Source organism: Podarcis liolepis (assembly GCF_965112155.1).
Source record: "Podarcis liolepis genome assembly, chromosome: 9".
NCBI lineage: Eukaryota > Metazoa > Chordata > Lepidosauria > Squamata > Lacertidae > Podarcis > Podarcis liolepis.
Window position 1 is genome coordinate 6,009,296 of NC_139564.1, and position 23,937 is coordinate 6,033,232.

At 47.5% G+C, this 23,937-nt stretch overlaps 1 protein-coding gene across 1 annotated transcript; it reads left to right on the forward strand.

Annotated features, from left to right (window-relative positions):
• The first annotated feature begins 16,578 nt into the window (after positions 1 to 16,578).
• On the forward strand, positions 16,579 to 23,658 carry LOC310685967 (vasotocin-neurophysin VT-like). Its single transcript, XM_083459125.1, has 3 exons — positions 16,579 to 16,806; positions 21,076 to 21,277; positions 23,323 to 23,658. The coding sequence occupies exons 1-3, from the start codon at positions 16,675 to 16,677 to the stop codon at positions 23,490 to 23,492; spliced, it is 504 nt and encodes a 167-aa protein (XP_083315251.1). The 5' UTR covers positions 16,579 to 16,674; the 3' UTR covers positions 23,493 to 23,658.
• The last annotated feature ends 279 nt before the right edge of the window (positions 23,659 to 23,937 follow it).

Sequence of the window (23,937 nt, forward strand, 5' to 3'; positions counted from 1 at the left end):
AACGCAAGCACACACACATCTATTGTCACTCTTGATTTCTGTTGTGCAACTGGAGAGGAGTGGCTATAGCAGCGGGGGGAAATAATAAGCCTTAATAAAAATGATGGTCAGAAGTTGCTGATCTCCTTTGGGCTTTCAAATCTCGTGGGGTGTTTTTTTACACAAGGGAAAGTGTTTATTTTATTGCTAATTCACAAGCCGCCTTTCAGTGGAATTGCCCTCCCAAGGCAGTGTGCAAAATAAATATGCATTAAAAAATATAAATTAAAATCTACATCATTCCCCTTCAGTTGAGTGACACAACTTCATTAAAGACATAATCACAAGCAGATTGAAAAGAGGATGTCTTTAGCGTTCTTTTAAAAGTCGCTGGTGATGGGGGAACATACTTCCTGGGAGAGGACCTTCCATAAATATAGGGCCAACCACTAAAAAGGTCCTGCTGCTAGAACACACCTGTCCCAATGTAAGTACACACCTTATTTAAATCCCTCTTCCCCTCAAACCTAGTTAGATTTTATTTAATATTCTTTTCCAACAACAAACGTAGAGCTCAAAGTGGCTCATGATAATCACAAAAGCACTAAGAAACAAACTTTACAATCACTATTCTGTCAAACACAATAACATACGAACATAAGAAGTTGCCTTTCAGCGGCAGCTAAGGCCACTGATTGGTCTTGCCACCATTGTCCTCTCCCAAGACTGGTAGCTGTTGTCCAAGATCTGACGCCTTGGTCTTTTCTGGCCAGCTGACTTGTTTTTCTTTTTAATTGGTGATGGATATGTTGGTGGAACCTGACACCTTCCATAATCAGAGCAGGTGACTCTGGAGAGATACACCCCTTTGTACCCCCAGCCATTGTAGTTAAAGCACATTTGGAGGAGTAGGCTTTCTAGAGTGTAGGTCTTCCTAGAGAGTAGGTCTTAAAAGACCTACACTGGCTCCCAATACATTTCCGAGCACAATTCAAAGTGTTGGTGTTGACCTTTAAAGCCCTAAACGGCCTCGGTCCAGTATACCTGAAGGAACGTCTCCACCCCCATCGTTCTGCCCGGACACTGAGGTCCAGCACCGAGGGCCTTCTGGTGGTTCCCTCACTGCGAAAAATGAGGTTACAGGGAACCAGGCAGAGGGCCTTCTTGGTAGTGGCACCCGCCCTGTGGAACACCTTCCATCAGATGTCGAAGAGAAAAACAACTACCAGACTTTTAGAAGACATCTGAAGGCAGCCTTGTTTAGGGAAGCTTTTAATGTTTAATAGGTTTTGTAGTTTAATATTCTGTTGGAAGCCGCCCAGAGTGGCTGGGGAAACCCAGCCAGGTGGGCGGGGTATAAAAAATTATTATTATTATTATTATTATTATTATTATTATTATTAAGTGGAATTCTCCCAAGCATCCTTCAGTAAGGACATTTGTGTTGCCTTTTCATTGCTGCCCTCCATGGCATCCATTAGTTGCGAATGTTCAGTGGGAGAGAGTTCAATGATGCATCCCTGCCTGTGAATAGATGCTCCCTGTTGTCCTATTAGTGTTCCTCCATACCTCATTTGAGGACGTTTGCCAGACAGGCAGGCTTTGCTTGGGCTGAGTATGCTGCCTAGTGTCCACCTTAAAACCCAGCCATTTTCCTGCCTTTTCTGAAATGGTCACTGCTATAGCAAACAGCAAAATCCCATTTGTATGCAAGGCCAGGAGCGTAGTTTATAACATGCATGTACCACGATTCATTTGCATCTCCAAGCCTGGGCTGCTCAACCGCTGAATGTGAACTCTCCTTGAAAAGCAGTGGGTGACATTAGGACTGGGCGATATATCTGGCTTTCAATATAATGATATATCACCAGCTAATATATCACAATATATCACAATGTCTGAAATAGAGATGGGAAGGCCTGGGGAAAAAGCATAAAAATGGGGGGACCCCATTTTTTTTGTTTTGTTTTTTCCCAAAACTTTTTTTCCTGGAAAATTGGGGGGAAAGTGTGTGGAATATTCAAACTATATCAAACTCACACCCCCCCCCATTTTTCCAGGGGAAAAAAACAGCTTTGGGGGAAAATACTCCCCCCCCCCCAATTTTCCAGGTTTTTTTCAGGCCTCCCCAGCTCTAGTCTGAAATAAGGATGGAGCTATGTAGAGGCACTGGCTGGCTCCCCCCCCCCCACTGATATTTGCATAGCACACACATCATGATTCGCAATGTATTGCCAGGTCAATAATTATGAAACCGATATCACAATGTGGACTTCAAACCGGTTTTGGACGATATATCGCCCAGCCCTAGGTGATTTCCACAGGCATCTGCAACAGGACTTCCAGTTTCTCTTGGCACCCTTCAGCTGCCTCTGTGTCCGCCCTCCCCCCCCCCCATGTCAAGGGCTCCCCCAACTCACCAGAGCAGATTTTGAGGGTGCCTAGAGGACGTGGGTGGCACTGTGGGTTAAACCACAGAACCTAGGGCTTGCCGATCAGAAGGTTGGTGGTTCGAATCCCCACGACGGGGTGAGCTCCTGTTGCTCGGTCCCTGCTCCTGCCAACCTAACAGTTCAAAAGCATGTCAAAACACAAGTAGATAAATAGGTACCGCTCCGGCGGGAAGGTAAGCGGCGTTCCCATGTGCTGCTCTGGTTCGCCAGAAGCAGCTTGGTCATGCTAGCCACATAACCCGGAAAAACTGCGGACAAACGCCGGCTCCCTCGGCCAGTAAAGCGAGAGGAGCACCGCAACCCCAGAGTCGGCCACAACTGGACCTGATGGTCAGGGGTCCCTTTACCTTTACCTTAAAGGACAACAGGAGAAACGAGGAATGAGAAGCTCAGTTGAGTGAGCCAACAGCCACACATGCTATGGTGAGTCTCACCTAGTATGTTTGAGCTGAGAGGACATACCTTAATTGGGGAAAGTTATTGTTGTTATTAAAAAAGTGTATACTGCCCTATACCTGTAGATCTCAGGGCACGTCACAACACAAAATTACAGCATAAAAAAACCACAAAATGCATCATAAAAATAATAACAAAGACAACCCAATAATCCCCGACTTCCTCAACACATTTAAAAAGGCGTTAGCATGGTTGAAGAAAGACATTTTTCACCTGGAGCCTAAAGTTGTATAATGAAGGTGCCAGCCAAACCTCCCTGGGGAGAGCATACCACAAACGGGGAGCCACTGCAGATAAGGCCCTGTTCTCGTGTTGCCACCCTCTAGACCTCTCAAGGAGGGGGCACACGAAGAAGGGCCTCAGAGGATGATGTCAGGGTCTGGATTCGTTAATAGGGGGGGGGGAGAGATTTTAGTCCTGAGCCGTTTAAGGCTTAATAGGTCAAAACCAGCACTTTGAATTGGGCCCGGAAACTAATTGGTAGCCAGTGCAGTTGGACCAGGATAAATGTAAGAGGCTCAAACCGTCTTGCCCCGGCTGTCGAATTCTGCACCTGCTTTCCAAAGTTTCCAAACCGCCTTCAGAGGCAGCCCTGCGTTATAACATGTACAAAGGGCATCTCTTCCCCAACCCCCCATGATTAATGTCTCAACGTTCGCCAGGGTAAAGACTCTACCACCCCCCGTCTTTGTTCTTTGGCGGCACCTCTCTAAGCCAAGCTCCGGAGGAAGCTGGCTTGACTTATTTTTTAGTAAAGGTAAAGGGACCCCTGACATTAGGTCCAGTCATGACCGACTCTGGGGTTGCAGCGCTCATCTCGCTTTATTGGCCGAGGGAGCTGGCGTACAGCTTCCGGGTCATGTGGCCAGCATGACTCAGCCGCTTCTGACAAACCAGAGCAGTGCACGGAAACGCCGTTTACCTTCCCACCAGAGTGGTACCTATTTATCTATTTGCACTTTGACGTGCTTTCAAACTGCTAGGTTGGCAGGAGCAGGGACCGAGCAACGGGGATTCGAACCGCCAACCATGCTAAATCCCTTGCTCAAATCCCACATTGGTTAATTTCAGAAGTTATGGGGGCAAGCTGGCACCCAGCAATTTTAGGGGTGCTTGCTCCCTGCAAACCCATAACAGTTGTTTTTCACCTTCAGCCTCTGAGCTGATGCATTGGCTGATTTCATTAAGTGATTCCAGGCTGTGTGTGAGAGAGTCTTCCTTAACTTGGAAAACATTTTCATTAACCTCCCTTGGCTTTAAAGAGTGTAATTGCATTTTAATCTTTCATTCCTACATTATCATTCTGGAGACGGAGTCATTTAAGGGTGGATAATTCCTGCTAATGTAATTTTAAGATACAGTAGTCTGGTCTCGCAGTGTGTGCATTAAGTCTAGAAGCCACACTTGGGACGGCGGTCAGTTTTTTAAAAAAGAAACAGAGTCCTTCCTTTCCGTGTGATAATTCACTGATTCACTTGGAAACTTCTGTGGGTTTCAAAAGTGGTAAAGTTTTGAAGGTGATGGGAGATTATCTATGAAGGTACCACCTTGCGTCAAACTAAGCAGGTCTGGGACTGGGCAATGCCCGGATGGGCGCCACAAAATAATAAATCTCCAGTGATGCCAATGGACAGTTCACACACACACACACACACAACACACACACACCATAAGATTCCTAGCCCTGTGGTGATGGTGTGAGAAACTCCATTGCTGTCTTGGAAACTAATCCAGAATGTGGCAACTAGACTTGCCGACTGGGAGTGGCCGCCGTGACCATATAACACTGGTCTTAAATGATCTACATTGGCTCCCAGTATGTTTCCAAGCACAATTCAAAGTGTTGGTAAAAGTAAAGGTAAAGGTAAAGGGACCCCTGACCATTAGGTCCAGTCATGGATGACTCTGGGGTTGCAGTGCTCATCTCGCTTTATTGGCGGGAGTACAGCTTCTGGATCATGTGGCCAGCAGGACTAAGCTGCTTCTGTTGAACCAGAGCAGCGCATGGAAATGCCGCTTACCTTCGTGCTGGAGCGGTACCTATTTATCTACTTGCACTTTGCCGTGCTTTCGAACTGCTAGGTTTGCAGGAGCAGGAACTGAGCAACGGGAGCTCACCCCGTCGTGGGGATTCGAACCGCCGACCTTCTGATTGGCAAGCCCTAGGCTCTGTGGTTTAACCCACAGCACCACCTGCGTCCCTTAAGGTGTTGGTACTGACCTTTAAAGCCCTAAATGGCTTTGGCTCTGTATACCTGAAAGAGGTGGGGTGGGGGGCACTATTTTGGGGACCAACTAGAGCTTTTTTTTTTCAGCCAGAGCTCACCAAAGCTCAGCTCCGGCACCTCTCAGGTGGGTGGCATTGCTATTTTAAGAGAACAAGGGAGAAGTTCATGGTAAACTCTGGCACCTCTTTTTCTAGAAAAACAGCAGTAAAACAAGCCCACCTTAATGCAGCCTTGGGGGCTACAGGAATCTTTTAACTGGAGATGCTGGGGCTTGGACCATTGGAATTATACTTTCATGTAAAGGTAAAGGTAAATGTTATGTACTGAAGTTCTCACCCTGGGCCAGCAGGGGGATACTGTAGATAGTTATGCAAATGAAGGATCGAAAAGTGACGTTCAGTGATTGGATAGTTTTAGAAAATGGCAACAGTTACATTGTTCTGGAGCTCTATATAAGCAGGCTGACTGAGCTCCTCAGCTTAGTTCTGTTCCAGCTTACAATAAAGAGCTGCTTTGGAAGAATCGCTGTGTCATCTGATATGTTCGCCCACAACAGTAAAGGTACCCCTGACCATTAGGTCCAGTCACGTACGACTCTGGGGTTGGGCGCTCATCTCGCTCTATAGGCCAAGGGAGCTGACATTTGTCTGCAGACAGCTTGACTAAGCCGCTTCTGGCAAACCAGAGTAGCGCACGGAAACACCGTTTACCTTCCTGCTGGAGCAGTACCTATTTATCTACTTGCACTTCGATGTGCTTTCAAACTGCAAGAAGATCAAACCTATCCATTCAAGAAGATCAAACCTATCTATTCTTAAGGAAATCAGCCCTAAGTGCTCACTGGAAGGACAGATCCTGAAGCTGAGGCTCCAATACTTTGGCCACCTCATGAGAAGAGAAGATTCCCTGGATGTTGGGAAAGATTGAGGGCACAAGGAGAAGGGGACAAGAGAGGACAAGATGGTTGGACAGTGTTCTTGAAGCTCCCAGCATGAGTTTGACCAAACTGCGGGAGGCAGTGGAAGACAGGAGTGCCTGGCGTGCTCTGGTCCACGGGGTCATGAAGAGTCGGACACGACTAAACGACTAAACAACAAGGTGGGCAGGAGCTGGGACCGAGCAATGGGAGCTCACACCATCGTGGGGATTTGAACCGTGGACCTTCTGATTAGCAAGCCCTAGGCTCTGTGGTTTAGACCACAGCGCCACCCGCGTCCCACTACACCTTCATGTAGAGGTGCATTAAGACATCATCCTGAAAAAAGCAGAGCTTGGAAGTCTGTCTGCCTTACAAGATGCTTGTCTGTTTTAGCAAGAGAGGCTGGTAGACAAGACTTGGGTCACTATGACACTGATTCTCCTCTGTGAGCCTTTTTGGCTGCCTCCCCCCACCCTGCCCAGATATTAATTTCTTACATGGGTGAAGACTGTATTACGGCCATTTCAGCAAGAGTGCATGTGGCTATTTTATGAAGATGACTTTTCATCCTTTGGCGTAAATTGCTGAGCCGTGATTCAAAAGCGTAATGTCCACTCATTTCCCCGTCTCCCTGTAAGTGACTCTGACAGCCACTTCTCAGGCACGCCAGTCCTCTGCCCTGGCTGCCAAATGGACATCAGATGATATAATTGTGTATAGATTCGGCCGCTGAAGGAAAGTGGAGTGGCAGCAATTTAAACTTCTCCTGTCTCTGTGTGACACCCCCCCCCCCCCTTCTTACAGTCACCCATCAAGCTTGAGGTTTCCTCCTGGCATGCCTGCAAAAAAGCCAAATGATCTGCAACTATTGCAGGGTTGGAGTTTTTGCACCTTTTCTATCGCAGCACCTTTCTTGGCAATTTGAGATAAAGCGGTACAGTGGTACCTTGGTTCTCAAACAACTTGGAACCCAAACATTGCAAAACTGGAAGTAAGTGTTCCAGTTTGCAAACCTTTTTCGGAAGCCGAACATGCTCCATTTTGAGTGTTACGCTTCCGTTTTGAGTGTTACGCTGAGGTCTGTCTGGTTTTGCTATTAATTTTGCGTTTTTGTCTTTGCAGCTCTTTTTTTGTTTTGTTTTTGTGACTGTGTGGAATCCAGTTCAGCTACCGATTGATTGATTGATTGATTGATTGATTGATTGATTGTGTGTGACTACAGTACATTGTTTATTGCTTTCATTTTATGGATCAATGGTCTCATTAGAAAGTAAAGTTCATGTTAAATTGCTGTTTTAGGGGTTGTTTTTAAAAGTCTGGAACGGATTAATCCATTTTGCATTACTTTCTATGGGCAAGCGCGCCTTGGTTTTGGAACGCTTTGGTTTTGGAACAGCCTTCCAGAACGGATTAAGTTTGAGAACCAAGGTACTACTGTAGTTTGCTTGGTTTCTAAAGAGGTTGCAGCTGTAAACCTGTATCATTATCCGGTGTTATAGATTGAATCTATCATGGTGGTATAGATTGGGAGGAACCGCTCCTCCTGAAATTAATAAATTGTGAGTTTTTGATTACTTGGCATGTGAAGGGAGAAATATAAGCTGCAGAGGAAATATAAGCTGCAGAGGAAATCATGACCTGATCAAGCTCGAGCCATTAAGAAACAATAGAGGGCCATTGAGCGCCATGGGCAATGCAACTGTCCTTCCTTGCCCTGAAATGTGGACAGAGACTGGGCGTTTGGAAGCTTGCCATAGCAACTGGGTGTGAGGTGACACGGAAAGAGAGTTTTGAGCAAGAGTTGCTGAGATGAAGAAGGGGAAGAAGAAAGACTGGGATCCATCTTGGGCAGGCTGGCTGCAGGCTGGCTAGAGCAGTGTTTCCCAACCTTTTTTGGGCAAAGGCACACTTGTTTCATGAAAAAAATCTCGAGGCACACCACCATTACAGCCCCGTGACGTCAGCGCGCAGCGTCACGCCGGGAGGGACATGAATTGCTAGCAAATTACATAATCACCTCCTTGAGGGCTGGCTCATCTTCTCCGAAGGCAGAACCCCATTAATTAACAGCACAGACTCACACCATAGCCAAGACGAGGGGGAAAAACCTCAGTCATGCACAGTCATGCACATGTGGGGGCTAAATGAGGACCAAGACCGGGCAGAGAGCAGGGTTCAAATCACCCCACCTGGCCAGGACAATCCCTGGGTGCTCCCTTGGGCCACTCGCCTGACCCACCTCGCAGGGCTGTTGTTGCAAGGATAACACGGGGAGAACCACACGCGCCCCCGGGAGCTCCTTGGAGGAGAAAGCGGGCGATGAATGCAATGCACGAAATATATGAGAGGCGACCAGGTTTTGCAGGTGAGGGGCCCCCGCCAGCCTCTGCTTCCAACACCCGGCGCAACGACGCCGAAGTTTCCCCCCGGGCTCGGCTCGGGGAGCAGCGCTGCTCCCCCCCGGCTCCCCTTCGCCCTCCCGGCTCTCTCTGCCGCCCACTGGGGACCCCCCTCACCTGCCAAGTCCGGAGCGCCGGTGGAAGTTGCATGCATGCATGCAGGGCGCCGCGTTGCCATTGCATTGCACTGCACTCCATGCAACGCCTGCACGCATGCATTGCCTTGCACGCCCGCCAAGGGGTCTCCCCGCGGTCCGATGCGTCCCCTCGGGCGCGGATGCAGCATTGCAAAAATAAAAAACCCCCGACGCAGCCCTACCTGGGGGGCAGCCTCCGCCTCCGCCGCTCCGCCTCCGCGGGGATCCCCGGGCTCCATCCTGCCGCCCGATCTCCGCGGGGGCGCAGGCAGGCTGCGCGGGGTCTGTGCGGAAGAGCCCCTGCCCGCCTGGCCGCCGCCGCCGCGCTCATTCCATGGCCGGGAGAAGAGCGCTTCAAATAAAACGCCCGGCCCGCCAGGCCACGCTGGGAAACGTAGTTCGCGCACCCCGCGTGGGCGCGGAGCCCAAGGGCGAGGGGACTACGGATCCCGGCAGCCCCCGCACCGGGGACGGAGGGGGAGAGGCCGGGTGCAGGGATGGAGGGACGGGTGGGCGAGCGAGTGAGTGAGTGGCAGCCACCAAGCCTTGGCCGAGAGCCAGGAAGGGCCTCCCCGGAGGAGGAGGAGGGAGGCGCAGAGCGGGAGGGAGGGAGGGAACCCCAGGGGTCATCTAGTGACGGCGCCCCAATCGAAAATTTGACTAAAAAAAAAAAAATCTTTCGAATTTTTTAATTTTTCCCGCGGCACACCAGGCAACGTCTCGCGGCACACTAGTGTGCCGCGGAACAGTGGTTGGGAAACACTGGGCTAGAGAGATGCCTTGGACTCCAGAGCTGCACTGCTGTGAGCGACAAGCCCCTCTTGAAATGACCATGCTGTAAAATCTGGACTCCCGCCATGCAGACTGAAGGTGTAAATAAATATATATATATATACCCGTGAAAATCTACGAAAGCATATATATATATATATATATATATATATATATATATATATATATATATATATATATATAAAATCTCCCGCTGTCCCCAGCTGAAGCCGGGCTCAGAGTGGCTAACAACAATAAAAGTAACACAACATTCTAAAATCATTTCAAAATCAAATTCATGGCAACCATTGGGCTAGAGTTCTGTGAGGATTACCAAAGGCTGTGCCTTGGCCAAAGGCCTGGTGGAACAGCTCTGTCTTGCAGGCCCTGCGGAAAGATCTCAAGTCCCGCAGGGCCCTAGTCTCTTGGGACAGAATGTTCCACCAGATCGGGGCCACAGCCGAAAAAGCCCTGGCTCTGGTTGAGGCCAGCCTAACTTCCCTGTGGCCCGGGACCTCCAAGATGTTTTTATTTGAAGACCGTAAGGTCCTCCATGGAACATACCAGGAGAAGCTGTCCCGTAGGTACAAGGGTCCTAGGCCGCATAGGGTTTAAAGGTTAAAACCAGCACCTTAAACCTGACCCTGTACTCCACCGGGAGCCAGTGCAGCTGGTATAGCACTGGGTGAATGTGATCCCGTGGCGAGGACCCCGTAAGGAGTCTCGCCGCGGCATTCTGCATCTGCTGGAGTGGATAAATAGGTGAATAAACCATATTTCTTAAAGCTACATCTGTCTCTGCCGTGCCTCAATTCTCCGACGGGGCACAGACCCTGGGTGAGTGCTGGGAACGCCCTGGGATTTTGCCACCTCTCAGCAGAGAGATAGAGAGGCGCCCAGCTTTTCTAACAATGTTTACATCCCCCCCTTCTTCTAAGGAGCTCAAGAGAGCACACATGGTCACCTCTCTCACTGTTTTATCCTTACAAAGCATGTTCTCCTTAATGTAGAGCATGTGTTGCGGTGGAGGCCGCCAGGACTCTCCAAAGTTGGGGGTGGGCTAATTGATCGTTGGCCACTGATGTGATTGGGGCTTCCCTTGTTGTTGGGATGAAGTTAATGTTGCCATTTGTTGATTGACAGCCAGAAATGCTAAAACTCCTTGCACGAGGCTAGGGCTTCCTCTTTTCGCCTGTGCATCGGATTGCCCGTCCCTCCCTCCCTAGAATAGGGTTGTTCGCTTTGACCTTGCTATGCCTGTCATGGGGTCGTCTGCTCTTGGGGCAGGGGCCCGGTAGGAATTTTGTCCATCTGGCTGATTGGCTGGTGCCATTTGGTTTTTGCCTACTGCGTAGCAAATCGTCACAACTTGTAAGGTTCGTAGTTAGGCATTGGTTTATGGTTTGGTTGGTTGAGGGGCATGGATTGGCTGTGCCTGCCCCTCCAATGCTGCTGCTGCGAGGGATTCCGTTAAAGGAATCGGGGGCTAACTATTGCTTGTCCACTCTGTCAAGGGGGCTTCCCTGCTCCGTCGCTACCCCCAAGTGTATTCCCCTTTTCTGACTTTTGCATCGTGCGGAATGTCAGTCTGTCCCCCATGGTGGGGGCAGATAGTCGCAACCAATGCCTAAGCTACCACTCACATGTTTGTATTTTAATAAAGTTGTGGCCAAAATTATGCCAGAAACCATAAACAAAAATTCTGTGTGATGTGTGAGTTATTGGGGTGGCCCTGGCGACCTCAACACGCAACAACCCTGCAAGGGAGGTTAGGGTGAGGGACTGTAAGTGGCCTGAGGCTACATGGTGAACTTCCTGCCTCCTGGTCCAACCACTTTGCCACATTGACTTTTCTCCTTTCACACTCTCATCCCCCATTAATAAAAACAATGTGTGTCACCCCACCCCACTGGAACAACAACTTTACATCCATAAACCTATATGAGCACCATACCTTCTGACAACACATCTTCTCCCAAATTTATTTGCCGGAAATAAACCTCCTTCCCTTCTCTGCCTACCTGCTACGTACTTCTTCCCCTTCTTCTGAGGCAAGCTGCACACAGCAGGAATTTCGGATGTGATGTTCTGCTAAGCCGTCATTACCCTCGCCCCCTCCGCTCCTCATTTTCCTCTTAATTAAACAATGAGCAGCGACCTTTCATAATTCCTCTTGAAAGATGAGAAGAATCTGCCATGCTGATCTGCCCAGGCAGCAACGGGCCCTCTGAGAGGGGTTCGTTGACGCGGTTGCAAGTCACAAGATTCCCCCTTGCATATTAATTCCACGTTCCTAAGGTCATTGCCTGCTGGTGTCAGGTCTGGGAAGCGTCTTCCTTTGGGGACCGCACTGCAGGGGTGGCATGGGGGGCATCCGAGGAGAAGTTGCTCAGAGTTGGGGGGAGTTGTCTGGGCCCAAACAAACCACAACACTGCAAAACAGAGGGAGGAGGTTTGGTGAGGGTTGACTCACCAATGGGCACTACATTGGCAGTCCTTGAATCAAAACATGGAGGTAGCCTTCACACTTCCTCTTTTCTTTCCCCCCTCTTTTTTTTAAAAAATATTTTGTTGTTGTTGTTTAGTCATTTAGTCATGTCCGACTCTTCATGACCCCATGGACCAGAGCACGCCAGGCACTCCTGTCTTCCACTGTGTCCTGCAGTTTGGTCAAACTCATGCTGGTAGCTTCAAGAACACTGTCCAATCATCTCGTCCTCTGTCATCCCCTTCTCCTTGTGCCCTCCATCTTTCCCAACATCAGGGTCTTTTCCAGAGAGTCTTCTCTTCTCATGAGGTGGCCAAAGTCTTGGAGCCTCAGCTTCAGGATCTGTCCTTCCAGTGAGCACTCAGGGCTGATTTCCTTCAGAATGGAGAGGTTGGATCTTCTTGCAGTCCATGGGACTCTCAAGAGTCTCCTCCAGCACCATAATTCAAAAGCATCAATTCTTTGGCGATCAGCCTTCTTTATGGTCCAGCTCTCACTTCCGTACATCACTACTGGGAAAACCATGGCTTTAACTATACAAACCTTTGTCAGCAAGGTGATGTTTTTTGTCCCTAGGACTAAGTGGGATGGTACCCTTGTCACCTCACCGACAAATTCCCGATGATCTTTTTTGTGGGCCCTGCCCACGCCTCGCTCCCAGCAGAATCCCGGAGAGGATGTCTCTCTGCCAGGGTGCAGATGGCATCCCCACGCAAACACCACATCCTGATGGCAGTGCGGCCGTTCAGCCCCGGTTCATGCAGCCAAAACTCATCCTCCACAAAAATCCCCATCTGTGTGAGGATGAACGACTTCCACGATGGCCTTCTCCGAAAGGCCTTCTAAGGTTTCTCCTTGTGGTTTGGGAGGAAAGCGAACTGGAAGAGCTCAGCTTCTAACCCCAGCACAGAGAAGCCAAGGAGAACTTCTCTCTGCCTTTAGAATCATAGAATCATAGAGTTGGAAGAGACCACAAGGGCCATCGAGTCCAACCCCCTGCCAAGCAGGAAACACCATCAGAGCACTCCTGACATATGGTTGTCAAGCCTCTGCTTAAAGACCTCCAAAGCAGGAGACTCCACCACACTCCTTGGCAGCAAATTCCACTGTCAAACAGCTCTTACTGTCAGGAAGTTCTTCCTAATGTTTAGGTGAAATCTTCTTTCTTGTAGTTTGGATCCATTGCTCCGTGTCCGCTTCTCTGGAGCAGCAGAAAACAACCTTTCTCCCTCCTCTATGTGACATCCTTTTATATATTTGAACATGGCTATCATATCACCCCTTAACCTCCTCTTCTCCAGGCTAAACATGCCCAGCTCCCTTAGCCGTTCCTCATAAGGCATTGTTTCCAGGCCTTTGACCATTTTGGTTGCCCTCCTCTGGACACGTTCCAGTTTGTCAGTGTCCTTCTTTAAAAGCTGCAGCAAGAAGCGCCAATATCTTGCCCGCTGCAGATTTCGCTCTTTTCATTTGGCAAACTTCGCCAGCAGAGTTGTCTCCATCTGTGTTGGCCAAAGAGTTGAATGTGCTTTTAATACCCTCCAGCATTATACTATTATTATTATTATTATTATTATTATTATTATTATTATTATCCCCGAGGAGGCAGGGCAGCATGCAGATATACAATTTACAAACAAAAACATTACAAAACAGTTTGAAACACTGTAGAAATAATTACAATCGAAAACTTTCTAGTACAATTAAACTGCAGTTAAAAACACGGTTCCATCCAATGTTCTTGAGGTTTCCAGCGACAGTGTTCCTCAGCCACTAAATGCCTGGGTAAGTTCTCAGCTTCCTCCTGCAAGTTAATAATGATGGAGACGGGCTCACCTCACTAGGGAGGGCATTGCACAATGGGGAAGTCACCACCGAAAAGGCCCCGTCATGGGTTAGCGTCAAACAAGCAGCTCATGGGAGGAGGGAAGATTCACCATGCCAGATGTGGCCGATATTGGGATGCCAGTGAGTCTCTTGATGGCTCAGGCAGGACCTGTGTGCCTAAGGCAAAGGGCCAGATGGCACCCTCACCAAATCCATGCACAAAAGTTGGTAGTAATATTTTTCTTCAACACGGGAGATGGGATTGGAGGGAAGGAGGCTCCCTTAGGGAGTGCAGGCCAGGCAGCATAGGAAACACATAGTCCTATCCATCCCCACCCCCACAGAATCTGCCACCTGAAGCTAAGGATGGGGGAGACTTTTTTAAAAAAAACATTTTTATTGAAGAAATTTAACAAATCAAATTATAAATCAATATATCCAATTACATTCCCCCCTTTCCCCCCTCCCTCCCTTCCCCACCCTCCAGAGACTTCCCTTAGCTCACCTCTCTAATTTGTTTACACATATTATTCTCTGCATGTTGTAAAATTGTACATATCATTGCCTTATCTATCCTATGTTCTACTAATAAATTTGTGGATGTTTATTCAAAACCTGCCAAGGAGTCCAAATCCTTTTGTTGTCTTTTTAAATAGTTTGTAAAGAGTTCCCATTCTTCCTTGAAGTCATGGTTGTCCTTCTCACATAATTTACAGTGGTACCTCGGGTTACATATGCTTCAGGTTACAGACCCAGAAATAGTGCTTCAGGTTAAGAACTTTGCTTCAGGATGAGGACAGAAATCGTGCTCCGGCGGCGCGGCAGCAGCAGGAGGCCCCATTAGCTAAAGTGGTGCTTCAGGTTAAGAACAGTTTCAGGTTAAGAATGGACCTCCGGAACGAATTAAATATTTAACCCGAGGTACCACGGTATATGTTAACTTTGCCAACTCCGCATAGCTCATCAGCTTTTCTTGCCGTTGCTCTTTCATTGGGATTTCCTCATTCTTCCACCCTTGTGCTAACAGGGCTCTTGCCGCTGTTGTAGCGTACATAAATAAGTTCTTTGTTTTTCTTGGCAGGTCTTGTCCTAAAATCCCTAACAAAAATGCTTCTGGCTTTTTTACAAATGTCATTTTGAACATTTTTTTCAATTCATTATATATCATCTCCCAAAATTTTTTAACTTCTCTGCATTCCCACCACATATGATACAAAGTACCTTCTTTTTCTTTACATTTCCAACATGTATTTGACACGGTTTTATACATTTTTGCAATTTTTGCTGGTGTAGTATACCATCTATATATCATTTTCATATAATATAGAAATTGTATAGCCAAACCCTTTTTTTGTTATCTTCCTTGTACATCTCATATAATTGTCTGTAATGCAACCAACTCTGAAAATGGTCTTTGATTTCTTCATAATCTTTTAATTTCCATTTTCCTTCTTGATGTCTCAGTAAGTCTCTATACATAGGCCACTTTTCCTTTTTACCAAGTGGTTTAAGTAATGAAGCTTCAATTGTTGATAGCCACCAAAGTGTTTTTTGTTCTATTAGGCCTTTGTACCTCTCCCACACTCTCATTAATTATTTCCTAATTATATGATTGTAAAATCCTTTATGTACTTTCCCTTTCCCATACCATAAATATGCATGCCATCCATAACTGTTATCATGACCTTCCAAATCTAATGCTTCTTCCTTTTCCAGTGTTATCCAGTCCCTAATCCAAACTAAACATGCAGCCTCATAATACAATTTAAAGTCTGGGAGGGCGAAGCCTCCTCTTTCTTTTGTATCTGTAAGTATCTTATGTTTAACCCTTCGCCTTTTTACCCCAGGATGGGGGAGACTTTTGATTCAGGTGGCATTTAAAGATCAGCCCTAACTAATTCTCACTTTGCAGAACAATATGCAAACCAAAACATAGCCAACCATTGAAACTTGCCCTTCTTCAAATTTTGCAATGCAGCTCCACTGCCAAGCAACATGCCCCAAACTGCATGCGTTGGGTATATATAAGTGGAGATCGCATGCAAAAACCGGATGTTGCTTTGCACAAATGTGCATATTAGGCAAAATTGCATACAGATGTATATGTTCTGGGAAATTCTAAAATTCCAATGAATTTTCATGAGGACTTCTTTAAAAAAACAACAACACCTGAAACTGGACTGGAAACATGAGAAACTCCAAGAAACCAACACACACACACACACACACACACACACACACACACACACCGCTTTATATTTTTAATACAAATCTCAAAGCGGTGTACAGCATATTAAAATCAATCAATGACTAAAACATTAGCTGGGCGATGTTCCTCCGGCCTCATGAGGAGCCTCTTCAGTGGGGCTGGTGAGTGTGGGCCTCACCCCCTAGGCCAGGTGGAAAGGGCCTTGACAGATTTGACAGATATGGGCATCCCCTGTTGAATGCAAGGGCTCAAGCAGCCAAATTATCCCACAAGCCGCAGGGGAAGAGTATAAAGATGAGTGGAATTATGTAGAAATTGTTGGCAGAATTTTGTTTTTGATGCCTTTGACGCCTGGAAAAAGAAGTCCTGCACACATGGGCAGAGAAAATTCACCCAGAAGGCCTCTCTCCTCTTCTCAGGCAGACTCCCCTCCCTGTGTACTCCAGTGCTGCAATCCATCCTACTCAAATTTATTATGATGCACGTATTAATAATATTCTTGCACCACTTAAAAATAAAATAAAATAAACAAGAGAGAGAGAGACTTTGGGGACCTGAGCTTGGCTCTGCACTGAATTGGTTCAATTATTGTGTAATTTCAAGTCCAGCTTGGAGGGGGGTGGAGAGGTATGAGTTGTGCGGAGGAGGGTGGGGGCAGAGAAAATAAACATCCTGGCCATGATGATAGAAGTGTTGCGTCGATGCAAAGGGGAGCTACGAAGGGTATAAAGAGGCAGGTGGTCCAGGAAGGAGGCAGATACAGGAGGCAGAAGCCAGGAGAGGAAGACAGCCTGCGAGCAAGATTTGCATGCCCACCAGGATGCCTCAGACCTCACTTCCAGTCTACGTCCTCTGCCTACTCACCTTGTCTTCAGCTTGCTATATCCAGAACTGCCCTCGGGGAGGAAAGAGAGCATTCCCAGACACAGAAATCAGACAGGTAGGAGAGAGAGAGGGGGGGGGGATCTCAATTGATGCACCTGCAAATCTCAATTGATGCGCCTGTCTCCGAAAGAGACTGTTTTTCTGCTCCTTTGCTGGTTATGCGGGAATTGTTCCAAAGGTGTCTTTGTGTCCCTAATCCCTTTTCTGCTTTGCTCTGCCTCTCAGACCTGTTTCTGCTCTACAGGGATGGAGCACTGCTCCTTATGGAAGAGAGAGAGGTGCTGCAACTACTGTAGCAAAAGAGTGAAGGAATGCTCCCTCAAGGCTGCAGAGACGACCCTTCCTTTAAAGGACATTTAAAGCGCACCCACCCCAAATCCTGGGAATGGCAGTCTACCCCTCACGGAGCTACAATTCCCAGGACCCTTAACAAACTACAATTCCCAGGATTATTTAGGTGCTTTAAATGTGTTCTGAACACATGGGGTGTGCGCTGCCGTAGATTTATATGTCCATATGAGAGGGAGATAAGACAGTAAGCATCTTAGGAAATACTTTAATTGAGTAATGGTTCAGTGATCTCGAAGCACAGCTTTCAACCTTCCATGCCGGCCCATTTCTGTTGCCTGTGTTAAGTGCTGCTCTTCTCTGTACTTCTGTTCCCTAGAGAAGCTTGCAGGGCTAGCAGAGCCAAGTGTGGTTGCTTGGGGTTCAGATTTGGCCCACAGCTTGCCACTAACCCATAGGTTAGACATGTGTCAGTCACCCTGCTTTATTTATCTGTGAGCTGGGCATTGTGAAACCCTCCCTCGAGGGAAGCAACGATGTGATGCTCTGTGCACAACTCATGCACTAGAAACATTGCAGATTAAATTTATAAGCATTTTTCATGCCAGCACTCGTACTGAAGTATTTATTCCCTTTTGATGCTCTTTTTCCAAGCTGCATAGCAAGTACACTGCCTTCCTGCAAGACCATTCCTTTGCAAAGGCCTCTTTAGTGATGCACATGCAATTAATGCCTCAATAATTAAATGTGAGTGTGGTGCAAGCCTATACATAGCTACTCAAAGGTAAAGGTAAAGGGACCCCTGACCGTCCAGTTGCGGATGATTCTGGGGTTGCGGCGCTCATCTCGCTTTATTGGCTGAGGGAGCCGGCGTACAGCTTCCGGGTCATGTGGCCAGCATGACTAAGCCACTTCTGGAGAACCAGAGCAGCACATGGAAACACCATTTACCTTCCTGCCAGAGTGGTACCTATTTATCTACTTGCACTTTGACGTGCTTTCAAACTGCTAGGTTGGCAGGAGCAGGGACCGAGCAACAGGAGCTCACCCTGACGTGGGGATTTGAACCGCCAACCTTCTGATCGGCAAGTCCTATTTTCTGTGGTTTAACCCACAACGCCACCCATGTCCCAAAAGTAAGCCTGATTGAGTTCAATAGGACTTGCAACCAGGTAAGTAAGTACAGGATTGCAACCTTGATCACAGAAAGCAAGGGTGGGGAAGCTGAGGTCCTCCAGATGTTGTTGGACTACAACTCCCAGTATCCTCTGGGGCATTTGGTCATGTTCTCTGGGTGTCTGATGTGAGCTGCACTGCAACACCAGCTAGAGAGCGGCACGTCCCCCATCCCTGACTTTAAGCTTCTAGCCCTACTACTTTTATCCACTTTCTCTGCACACAGACCAGTGCAGCGTTGCCAACTGATAAGAAGAAAAGGGCCTGGTCTGAGGAACAGCTAAGGGAGCTGGGCATGTTTAGCCTGGAGAAGAGGAGGTTAAGGGATGATATGATAGCCATGTTCAAATATATAAAAGGATGTCACATAGAGGAGGGAGAAAGGTTGTTTTCTGCTGCTCCAGAGAAGCGGACACGGAGCAATGGAGCCAAACTACAAGAAAGAAGATTCCACCTAAACATTAGGAAGAACTTCCTGACAGTAAGAGCTGTTTGACAGTGGAATTTGCTGCCAAGGAGTGTGGTGGAGTCTCCTACTTTGGAGGTCTTTAAGCAGAGGCTTGACAACCATATGTCAGGAGTGCTCTGATGGTGTTTCCTGCTTGGCAGGGGGTTGGACTCGATGGCCCTTGTGGTCTCTTCCAACTCTATGATTCTATGATTCTATGCTCTTGTGCCTTTAACAGCAACTTAAAGTGAGCAGGTGGTTTTCCCAGCATGACCGTCTATTATTGGATGGTGTCTGCACATCAGGCACATCAGCGGAAAAGTTGGGAAACTCACTCCAGTAGGTGTGCGTACGAAAACGGAATCTTCCCCCTGGCTTTTAGATGCTCCGTGTTCAAAGCGATTCTTCCATTGTTGCACAACTTCCAAGTTAACCCATTTTCTCCAAACAGCCGTTTTATATTAAGTTGTGCTGTTCTTCTGAAGAGACCTTTTATGAATGAATGAGGGCCATTAAAAGAAGTAACCGTTTACGACTGAGGTGCACCAAGGGCGGTTCATCCATGTTAAGCAATAATTGAATGATTCTCTTGCCCCAGATGTACCCAGTCAACGGCTTCAGTCTGTGGGACTGGCACTGTTACAAGCGATCAGTCTTTTAGTGTGGCAACACACAAACTTTGGAACTCCCTATTGACAGCAGACAGTTCCCTTTGCTGTACTGTTTTCAGCACCTACTTAAAACACTTTTCTTTAGATGATTTTAATACTTTTTGCAAATTGCTTAAATGCTTCATTACAATCAAGCAGGATTTGTTAAAGAAATAAATACTAATTGGTGAGGATCAGCTTGTTGAAATAAACCAGTGTTTCCCAACCTTTTTTGGGCAAAGGCACACTTGTTTCATGAAAAAAATCTCGAGGCACACCACCATGCCAGATGGGGAAAGGTCACTTTTTACTTATGTAAAAAAAAAAATAGTAACAGCATAGAAGGTAATGGTTAGGCTAGCATCCCTCTTCCAAATATGCTAGGTTTTTATTTGCAGGGACTGTTCTACATGGGAAAGCATTCAGCACTGTCATTCTCCCATCTGCCATCTGAATTGGTACTATTCTGGGTCAACTTACTCTGCTGCATGTGTAGATGAAAATGGCACCAAGTGTGGGGGAGGGGGCAGAACAGGTTTCAGATACAGGATATTAAGCATACACGTACTTCAGATTGAACTGGTTGCTTGCTTTGCAAGTTTTCATTTCCCAAATGACTGCCTTGGCAAGCACAATACCTACCAGGCTCAACGCCGGTCTCGCGCTGCCGCTTCCCGCGCTCTCAAGGACCCGGGAGGAGGAAGGCGTGAAGGGAATCCCGAAGGTGCGAAAACCTCGCGCATGCGCAGGCCTTCCGCCTGCGACAGCCCAGTAGGCCGGCCGAAGCGAGCGGCGATGGGATGTGGGAGGGAGCTCGCTCGCCGTCCCGCGTGTGCCTATGTGGGGCACGTTACAGCCCCGTGACGTCAGCGCCACGCAGGCAGACGGCGAGAGCCCGGCGCTGGGCGGCCTCTCCTCGCCGCCGCCGCCCCGCCTCTCGCCGCCCGACTCGCCCGCCTCCTTCCCACGGCACACCAGGCAACGTCTCGCGGCACACTAGTGTGCCGCGGAACACCGGTTGGGAAACACTGAAATAAACGGTCACATTTGCACTTGGTTCAAATGAAGATTCCTGGTGTGATTGGAGTAAAAAGAAAGTCCATTTCTGAACCTTGCTAAAAAGAAAATGGATTCAGAGAGAGGCATATCACTCGGACGGGTAAATGTGGTGAGAAATATTAAATATAAAATGATTAACTAATACAATGCCAGTATGAAATGCTTCTCCCCAAGGATGGAACCGTACACCACCTTGAACTCCTTTGAGAAAAGGTAGGATATAAACGTTGTCATAATAATGATAATGTGCATTAAATACAGTGTGTCTACCCTGAGTAAAATTAAGTGGGATGTCACCCATGGTGTGTACACACCATAGACAATATGCATAGGACTGTAGAATCAAATGGTTTTGAAAGGGGAATTGGAGAAATCCATCCTGGGGGACAGGTCTGTGTTAGCCAGCATGGTTGGATGAAAACTCCAGCTTCAGAGGCAATATACCTCTGAATACCAGTAGCCAAGGCAGGGACAGGGATCCCCCTGCTTGTGGGGTACTTGGCAGCACCCGGCTTGTGCTGTGGGACAGGGAACGTTGGTCTGGATGGATTTTCGTGAGCCCTGCTGGATCAGACCAAACACCCATCTAGTTCAGCATACCTGTAGTCACGTTGCCGTAGCCAGACTCGAACTCAGCACCACCCCATTCTCTCTCTCTCTCTCTCTCTCTCTCTCTCTCTCTCTCTCTCTCTCTCTGTCTCAGTGCATCCCCTGTGGTCCTGGAAAGAAAGGAAACTGCTTTGGCCCCAGCATCTGCTGCGGAGAAGAATTTGGCTGCTACTTTGGCACCCCGGAAACTCTGCGCTGCCTGGAGGAAAATTACCTGCCTTCGCCCTGCGAGGCCGGCGGGAAGCCCTGCAGTGCAGGAGGGAGGTGTGCAGCGTCCGGCATATGCTGCAATGACGGTAAGGGTATCTGTGCGTGGGAGATGAAGCTCAGCAAGAGGGGGTGCTGGAGAGAGGAAGAGGGGGGATGTGAGTCAGAAAAAGCAAGTGGAAAACCAAGGCAAAGACACATTAACTGCTACAAGTCATGACTATGAAAAAAGCACACCAAGAACTCAGTCGTGGGAGTGGTCCCTACTCGCAAATCAATAGTCAATTGTAACAAAAACTAATCCGTTCAAAAGTGTGTATTCTGACAAGGATTACAAACTCAAATAGAGATTACAAACTCAAACTCGTAAGGATATGTATAACACAATAATTTGTTACAGGATTAGAGATAAGGGTTTATGAGTAGAGATAAGTTCATGTTAGTCCATAGAACTCTATCATCTGCCCCCTTAAGCACATATAAATGGTAATAGGCTTTCCTACATATCCTTATGAGTTTGAGTTTGTAATCTCTGAGTTTGTAATCCTTGTCAGAATACATACTTTTGAATGGATTAGTTTTTGTTACAATTGACAATTGATATGTGAATAGGGACCACTCCCACTACTGAAACTTATACTGGCCAGAGTTCTTGGTGTGCTTTTTCCTTGGTATATTTAATACAGTGGTGCCTCGCAAGACGAAAAGAATCCGTTCTGTGATTCTCTTCGTCTAGCGGTTTTTTCGTCTTGCGAAGCAAGCCCATTGACGGATTAGTGGATTAGCGCGCTTTTAGCGGCTTATCTGCTGATTGGATCAGCTGATAAGCGGCTTAGCGGCTTAGAAAAGGGGGGGGGGAACCAGCAGGAACTCGCAAGACATTGTCGTCTTGTGAAGCAAGCCCATAGGAGATTCGTTTTGCGAAGCACCTCCAAAACGGAAAACCCTTTCGCCTAGTGGGTTTTCCGTCTTGCGAGGCATTCGTCTTGCGGGGCACCACTGTAACAAGAACTACAACATATTTAACAAGTCATGACCATAGCATAACAGAATTGTAGAACTGGGAGGAACCCTCAAAGGTCATTTAGAACAGCCCCTGCAATGACGGGATCTCAACTAGATCATGCAAGACAGGTGGCCATCCAACTTACCTTAAAAAACTTCCAATGCCAAGCAGCTCTTACGCTCAGAAAGTTCTTCCTAATGTTTAGTCAGACTCTTCTGTCTTGTATTTCAATCTATTGCTTTGGGTCCTGGAGCAGCAGAAGAGAATCTTGCTCCGTCTTCCATGGGACAGCCCTTCAGATATTTGAAGACGGCTCATATCACCTCTCCGTCTTCTCTTCCCCCAGGCTAAACATACCCAACACTCCTTCAACCATTCCTCATCAGGCTTGGGTTCCAGACCCTTGGTCACCCTGTTCGCCCTCTTCTGAACACATTCCAGCTTGTCAAAATCTTTCTTAAACTGTGGTGACCAGAGTTGGACACATGATACAGGTTGGGTCTGAGCAAGGCAAAATAGAATGGTATTGTTACTTCCTTTGACCTGGATACTAGACTTCTGTTGATGCAGCTTAGATTAGCTTGTGGTCTCTACTAAGACCCCAAGATCCTTTTCACATGTTCTGCAGTCAAGCCGGGTGTCACCCATCCTATCTTTGTGCATCTGGTTATTCCTGCCTACATGTCAAACCTTACATTTGTCCCTATGGAAATTCATTTTTTAAAAAAGTTTGGGCCCAGTTCTCCAATCTGTGACGCTCATCTTCAGTCCTGATTCTCTGCTGTCTTAGCTACCCCTCCCAGTTTGGTGTCATCTGCAAATTTGATGATCATCCCCTTCTATGCCTTCACCCAAGTCATGTTAAACAACAACGGGCCCAGGACAGAACCCTGCAGCACCCCACTTGTCCTTTTCTCCCAGGATTGCAAGGAACCATAGGGGAGTCCTTTTGGGCCTCAGTTAGTCAAACAGCTACAAATCCACCTAACAGTTCACATCTTCTAGGCCACAGTTTACCAGCTTCACTGCAAGAATACCAGGGGAGACTTTGTGACCAGCCCAAAAAAGTTGCCAGAAGATTAAAGCACAGAAAAGTTCATATATTTGTTTTACTCCTTTCTTCCACAGAGAGCTGCACCACAGATGCAGCGTGCGTGGATGAAAACAGCGACAGGAGTCGAATGCTCTCTGAAAGGAACCTGACTGTGCTGGACAGCTCGGCAGGGGATCTCCTCCTCAAACTGATGCACATGGCGAATGCAAACAGGCAGCAACAGGGGAAGCAGCAGTTTTACTGAAGTCCACGGGGAGGCAGCCCCCAGAACATCGGTTCTCCAACTTATATTTCAGAATACCCTCAAACAAAGAAGAATCAGAAGAATACCCTAAATAGCATAAAGAAGAAATAAAAATTGGGAGACGAAAATGTAAATACACAGCAAATAATAAAAGTCTTTTATTGCATTGCGTTGCATGTTTTGTCCTGTGTCATTTATGCAGGGAAATGCTTGATGTTTTCAAATACATAGTGGTAGTGGATTTAGCCTGCTCTAGTTGGTTAGAATAATAGAATCATGGAATTGTAGAGTTGTAAGGGACCACATGGGGATGCAGGTGGCGCTGTGGGTAAAACCTCAGTGCCTAGGACTTGCCGATCGTATGGTCGGCGGTTCGGATCCCCGCGGCAGGGTGAGCTCCCGTCTTTCGGTCCCAGCTCCTGCCCACCTAGCAGTTCGAAAGCAC

What these genes read in the sequence shown, in the direction of transcription:
- LOC310685967 (XM_083459125.1), top strand. Translation starts at nt 16,675, where the DNA reads ATGCCCACCAGGATGCCTCAGACCTCACTTCCAGTCTACGTCCTCTGC. An exon ending in CAGACACAGAAATCAGACAG is followed by an intron (nt 16,807 to 21,075) that starts GTAGGAGAGAGA and finishes TCTCTGTCTCAG; the next exon opens with TGCATCCCCTGTGGTCCTGG. An exon ending in CGGCATATGCTGCAATGACG is followed by an intron (nt 21,278 to 23,322) that starts GTAAGGGTATCT and finishes TTTCTTCCACAG; the next exon opens with AGAGCTGCACCACAGATGCA.